Below are 7,211 nucleotides of genomic sequence, written 5' to 3'. Positions count from 1 at the left end.
CTGGTTACTACTAGACCTGTGTTACTGCAGCCGTGCTGGTAGGTGTGTGGGGATGTGAGACTGAGAAGCAGACGTGGGTGTGGCTCTGTGGGGTTCTTATGCAGTGTCGATGAGTGATGGTGTGAGAACCTCTTAACCCTCATGAGTGCTTAAGAGACAGCCGCCTCCATGAAATGCCTTCCTTTGTGTCCTCTGTTCTCCTGGAGTGTCTGATGTTATGTTTGTGCTTTTCTATGTCTTTGCATAAATATTCTGAGTACTTTTTATTTGGTTTTCTTGCTTGCCATTATGTTTTCCTACAGGCCAAGTGCTCTTAAAGAAATGTTATCTTGGCTTACCCTAAAATGGTAGATATATTTGTCATGTTTCATTCAAGAATTTAATTATTTTAGATTTATTACTCAAATCTACAGTATACTCTGAATTGATTTTTATTGTAGCAAGAGGGACCTGGAAGTAAAAAATGAGGAAAGAATTTTCCTGCTTAAATAGCCATAGGCTCAATCAGCATTCCCTGGGAAGACTACCGTGTCTGCAGCTTTTTATATTCAAGTCCATCTGTCACTACTCATATGGCTATGGGTGAAGCCTTGGTTTGACTGATGTTGGTTCTGCCTTCTTCATCTCTTTGATCATCTCCTTCTTTGGATCTCTCTCTCTCTCTCTCTCTCTCTCTCTCTCTCTCTCTCTCTCTCTCTCTCTGTGTGTGTGTGTGTGTGTGTGTGTGTGTGTGTGTGTCTGTGTGTGTGTGTGTGTGTGTATCTGTGTGTGTGTCTGTGTGTGTGTGTGTGTAAATGTGTGTATGTATGTGGTCAGAGTCTTGCTATGGGATTCTTCCTCAGTTCCTCTCACCTTGTTCACTGAGGCAGGATCTCTCACTTTAACCCAGTGTGCATCATTTTGGCCAATGTCACTAGCCCTCTTGCTGTAGGATCCCCAATCTCTAACTTCCCAGAGACAGATCGAGAGTATGAGCCTGCATGTGACCTGTCATGTGCATGTGGTGTTTCCAGTGAGATGCTTTACATATTCAGCATGATCTTGAGCCATGACTGTCATGAGTTTTATTTGATAGATGAAGAGACTGGGGCATTGGGAGGCTCAGTAACTTGAGAATAGTGGAGAGGATCTGACCACTGAACTCAGAACCCACACACACTTTATATCTTTACATACACATATGATAAACTTTTATAAAAAGTATTATTTTTATTTTATGCATATGTTTTGCCTACATGTATGCTTGTGCACTGTGTGTATCTGACTGTGGAGGTGAGAGCAGGGAGTCACATTCCCCAGAACTGTGGTTAGACACAGCTTTGAACTGTCTGGTCCCCTGGAACAGCACTCAGTGATTCACCTCTCAGCAATCTCCTCAGCCTGTATCTCTGTTTTCTCCCTCTATGGCTGGCATGTGTCAGGTGACACACAGAATAATGGATTCTCTTACAGCCTCCACCATGTGGGTGATTCCAGGACAGAACCAAAGTTGGGTTTCTGAGTTCATCCTGATTGGCTTCTCCAGTGACCCCACGATCAACAGCATCCTCTTCATTGTCTTCCTTCTCATCTACCTGAGCTCAGTCCTGGGCAACGGGCTCATCATCATGCTGGTCTGCCTGGACACACAGCTGCACACGCCCATGTACTTCTTCCTCTGTACCCTCTCCCTGTTGGATATGAGCTATGTCACCACCACCATGCCCCAGATGTTGGTGCATCTTCTTGCTCACTCTCAGACCATCTCCTTCGCTGGATGCTGGCTTCAGATGTATATGTTCAGTGCCCTGGGTATAACTGAGAGCATCCTCTTTGTTGTCATGGCTTATGACCGGTATGTGGCCATTTGCTATCCTCTGCATTATACTGTCATCCTCAACTGGAGCCTGTGCATACGGTTGGCATCAGGGACTTGGATGTGTGGTTTCTTTTCCTCTTTGTTCCATACTTATTTCACCATGAGTCTGCCATATTGTGGGCCCAACAGAGTTGACCACTACTTCTGTGAAGGCCCTTCAGTGCGGAGCCTGGCTTGCATGGACACCCACCTCATTGAGATGGTGGACTTAGTGTTGAGTGTCTTTGTGGTCATTACTCCAATCTCCCTCATTGTTTCCTCCTACATTCATATTGTCAAGGCAATTCTCAAGATCAAGTCCACCCAGGGCCGCTGCAAGGCTTTCTCTACCTGTGCCTCACACCTGACTGTGGTCACATTCTTCTATATTCCAGCCATTTACATCTACATCAGGCCCAACTCCAGCTACTCTCCTGAGCGAGACAAGCAGATCTCACTCTTTTACAATGTCTTCACAGCCTTGCTCAACCCTGTGGTCTACAGTCTGAGAAACAGGGACCTCAAGAGGGCATTTCTCAGATTGATGGGACATGGTAGGGTAGACTGGTGAGCCAGCATCCTGGGGAACTGGAGTTAGAGTATTCACTATTAAAGAAAAGGACAGTGTCTTTATTGTATATAGCTGACCTGTGTATTTAAACCAATGTAGTAGTTAGTAATTGGGACGAAGAATCATGAAACCAAGATGACCGTCCTGATTGACAGAGTATATAAGGTACAATTGCAAACACTTCAGTGATCTAGCTGGATCATAACTGCAACGTTTCATTTGCTGCTCATGTTTGTAGCTGTAGAGTGTGAAGTGACCTTCTGTGCTCTCGCCTCCATTCTCAGGGATCAACCTTATATCCATAATGTCATTGTGTAATAAAAGGAAAGAAACAGTGGCCCAACTCACTATGACTCCACTTCTCAAAAGTGCTCTGATTTTCTTTCCACACATCTTTTTAGCCACAGCAAGTAGTATGGTCCAGCCTGACAGCAGGGGGTTGGGGGCGATATTTTTGTGTATAGAGACATAGTTAAAGTTCTTGGTGTTAGGCAACAGTGTGTGAAGATGTGTCCCTGTATACCCAGCTGTTAATTCTGTCCCAGCAGAGAGCTAAATGCTGGCAGTGTCTTGGTATTGTTATCTCCTTGGCTCATCACTGGTTTCACACTGTGTAATTATTCATTCTTCCTCATCTGCCTAAGGAAATCTGGCATTGTATCTGATTGGCTGTAATAAGTATCTGATGGTGATACCTAGACAGGAAGGGGAGGGCAATACTTCTGGGAAAGAGAGGGACACGTTAAGAGAAGAAATGACATGCAGAAGATTCAGCCAAGGAACAGGGATGTGACTGGAGGGACCAGAGCAGAGCAGAGAGGTAGAGCTAACTGCTTTTTGTTATAAAAGCCAGGGTGAGTCTGGTTGGTTTAGAGTATTCAGGAGACTGTCAAGCCAAAGGCCTAAACTTTGAAATATTAAATATTCTCTTGGGGATCCGAGATAGTTGTGCTATAACTTGCCCTTGGTCTGATGTGTTAGTTTCTCTAACCTGGTACAGTTCACAGTAAACAACAACATGCTTATAAGCCAGAACAAAACATGTTAGCTGTGGATAGCATGATACTAGAGACAGTAGAGGGCTGAGACACTGTGTGTAAATAGCAGAGCCTGTATTGACGTGACAAAATTAAGCTGATAGTTTGTGGAAAGCAACCATACAGAACCAATAAAATACAAACTTCACATATGAGTTCAGTGTGGTCTCTGGGTAACCATGGTGACCTCTCCTGTGAAATCGTGCACTGCTGAAAGAGAAGGTACTGGGTTCTCATCAGAACCTCCCAGCATCTGTTCTAAGCATCCAAGCGCATGTCTCATTTTGGCCCTGCCCACTCATTCCCTTTCTTCTCTATGATGGTGGGGGGTCTGGGGCACCTATCATCTTCAGAGTGGTTCTTCCCTGACCAATCAGCAAACTCCTCTCTGATTCAGTGCCTGAACTATTCTCTTCCTAATGAGGCCTCAGACACTTCAATTTTATTTATGGGCCACATGTTTTGGGGTAAAGTGTACTTTCCATTCATAGTTAATACTGTTACTTATAAATTAATATTGATTATTTATATATGTATCACATATATAACTGGAACTTCCCACATTCCTAAAGATAATCTTGAATTTTTGATCTCCCTGCCTCCACCTCCCCAGTGTTTGGATTTAGGATGGGGCACCCCACCTATGGGAATTTTTGATTCTTTGATCATATCCTTTGATTATAAAAGTTTTCAATTTGGTAAAACCCAATGCATGCAGGGTTTTTTGTTGTTTGTTTGTTTGTTTGTTTGTTTGTTTGTTTAAGATAGCTTCACACCATGTAACCCTGCCTGGCCTGGCCTGGAACAACAACAACTAGCCTGGCTTCAAACTCACAGAGATCCTCCAGCCTCCTTAAAGTCAAACTCCACCACTCCTAGACAAGTAGTTTTATTTCTTATTATATTCAGTACATCTTAGATATTGTTTCTTGATCCAGTGTCATGACATTTTATCCCTGTGTTTGGTTTTTAAGATTCTTTTTTCCTTATTCCTTTTCTTTTTATTCTTTCTGTCTTTTTTTCTATTTTAGTATAGAATAGTATTTATTTAGGGCACGGGGAGAAGAGTTAAGAAGGGAGTAGAGACAGAGACAGAGAGAGAGGGAGAGAGAGAAGGAGAGAGAGAAAGAGAGAGAGGAGGAGGAGGAGAGGAGAGAAGAGAAGAGAAGAGAAGAGAATAGAAGAGAAGAGAAGAGGAGGGGAGGGGAGGAGAGGAGAGGGGAGGGGAGAAGAGAAAAGAAGAGAAGAGGAGAGGAGAAGGGAAGGGAAGGGAAGGGAAGAGGAGAGGAGAGGAGAGGAGAGGAGAGGAGAGGAGAGGAGAGGAGAGGAGAGGAGAGGAGAGGAGAGGAGAGGAGAGGAGAGGAGAGAAGTAGAGGCCAGCCACAACACATGGACAGAGAGAGGGAAATTAATGGAGAGAGGAGACAGAGAGGTAAGAGAGTAAGAGGATAAGAGGGTAAGAGGGTAAGAGTATTTTTAAGTTTCTTTAGGTTTGTAATGTCTTTCTTACCCTTTTCAAATAATATAGTTATTGATTATTTGAAAATTTCACACAGCACACCCTGATCACACTGGGTTCTCTGTCCTCCCAGGTCCATAGGCCTGACACCTGTGCCATTCTCCACAAACAGAGGAGTGAAAGAGAAAGGAAAGAAAAAGAATACACCAAGTCTAACTTGTGTTGTGCATTACCCATTGGAATATTGTCAAACTGCCAGTGGCCAGCCCCTGAAGGATAGCTGAGTCTTTTGCCACCAAGCCCCTGCCAGGAGACGTCAAATATGAAGAGCTACACTTCACCACCATGTCACAATTTTGAGGGCTCTTATCAATGGCTTCCTTTCTGAACTGTTTCTTTTCTCTATGGGGTAGGGTGGGGTGCGGTGGGATTGAGACATTCTCACAGAGGTCTTCAGTGCCTCCCATCCTCAACTGTGAGTCTGCAGTTACTGATACCATTACAAAAGAAGTTTTTTTTTAACCCATTAGAACTGACAGCAGCCAGGATTATCAATTTATGCATGGTTTCTGGCGACAGCACAGACCATGAACATGAACAGGACACTCAGCTGAAGCCTGGGCTATTGCACCAACATGGCCCCTGGAGGAAGTATGACCCAAGTACATGGATATGGCTTCATGTGGCAACAGGGATCACAGACATCAGGACAACCTCAAGTGTAATCACAGACCATGGACGACTCCACTGTGGATCCACGAGGCATGATGGCCTAAGCACATCAGCATGGCCTCATGTAGAAGCACAGACCTTGGACAACACATGTGCCATGGGTACCAACACAGACTGGGGTAGAGTCATGGACCAAGGACACTGGCATGACCATGACCTCCAGCATGACCACTTGGGACAGCATGGACTATGGAGATCTCGCCATTAGGCCTAGTCCAGAAAATGAACTGTTGGATAGTTGTCATTGTTCGGCCTAGGGCTATCTTGAAGCTGAGCATCGAGTTCAAGGGCAAAGTCTGCAAGAGCTCCAAGCTGCTGCACGCCACTCCCCATTGAGCCTTTGGGGTCATTCTTTTTTTTTTTTTTCAACTTTTAATCTCTTTTTATTTGTTAAAATAACGATATCCATATAGACCATATGACGTCACCACAGTGCATTCACTGTCTTTTTCTGTCTTCTGGCACCCAGGATCCTGGCTGGAAAGTTTTGCCAGTGCTGGTGGGAACCACTGAGGGTTCTTCCTTCCCAAAATAGGGGGCAGAGGCATGCCCTTTAATTTGAGTTGCAGTAGGTGAAGGCAAGAGTTCTTCACTGGTTTCTTTACCGAGTTTATCTTTTTCATAAAAATCTTGGCTTTTTATTTTAATTTCTTCTCTGTATTTTTCATTCTTTAGTATTTCCTGCACATAGATATAATTGGGAAACATGATTAAATTTTTAGTTTAAATCAAGATGTTAAGAGATACTATATTACATTTGTAGATAATGAACAGGTTAAGTCTGGAAAGGCTTTTAATTGTATATTTTCTGAAATGTTCCTTATTTTATGTTACAAGAGAAAAAAACTGAGGCAACACAGTAAAATATTTACTATTCAAAAAGTGAAACAACTATTACCTAAGAATCTGCACTATTCCACCAAAAGTTTTCAGGTTTCACAACTGCTTTCTGCCTTAAAGCCAAGCACCCATGCCTACTTTTCCACTGCAGAGCAAGATATGTTCGAGTGTCCGAGAATGCTCCCCATGCCTGTGTCAGGGGAGTTCCCTCCCGGGAATGCTGCTTCACCTTCTAGATTGCCGGTTGGAGCTCCACCTATTTCTTTTTCCCTAGAGTGGTCTAGTGGAGAACGGGAGCTGAGAGTTCAGCATGTCCTAGACTGGAGCGACAGGCAGGGGCACGTCCCTGCTGAAGTGTGTGCTCACAGCAGTCAGTCTGCAGGGGCTTCTGCAGTTGGCTCTACCTGGGACCTATACTAAAAAGTACAGTGATTCTGTTAGTCTTGTCTTTCACTGAATACAAGGCTGTCACAGGAACATCGTTACGTAGACCGTCCAGAAAAGGCAATTAAACCCTTTCAGGTCCAGGGTAAGAAGGCAGGATAGAAGTTATACTTCACATGACAATGACAGACTAGAGTATAAGGAAACAGGGTGAGCTCCAAGGATAAAGGACGAAGCAGAGAATCAGGCCCAGAGTGCCCATGTTTTAAGATTGGCTCCCTGGAGCGGAGGGGGGGAGTGTGAATGAAGTAAACTGGGAGACCAGCAATTACAGTTCCAGGAAAACCCATG

At 44.1% G+C, this 7,211-nt stretch overlaps 1 protein-coding gene across 1 annotated transcript; it reads left to right on the top strand.

Annotated features, from left to right (window-relative positions):
* Window positions 1–1,412: 1,412 nt before the first annotated feature.
* Window positions 1,413–2,408, top strand: LOC120093079 (olfactory receptor 2A12-like). Its single transcript, XM_087551774.1, has one exon. The coding sequence runs from the start codon at window positions 1,413–1,415 to the stop codon at window positions 2,406–2,408; it is 996 nt and encodes a 331-aa protein (XP_087407900.1).
* Window positions 2,409–7,211: the final 4,803 nt, after the last annotated feature.

This window comes from Rattus norvegicus, chromosome 5 (genome assembly GCF_021556685.1).
Source record: "Rattus norvegicus strain SHRSP/BbbUtx chromosome 5, alternate assembly SHRSP_T2T, whole genome shotgun sequence".
Lineage (NCBI taxonomy): Eukaryota > Metazoa > Chordata > Mammalia > Rodentia > Muridae > Rattus > Rattus norvegicus.
This window is presented reverse-complemented; position numbering and strand designations above follow the sequence as displayed.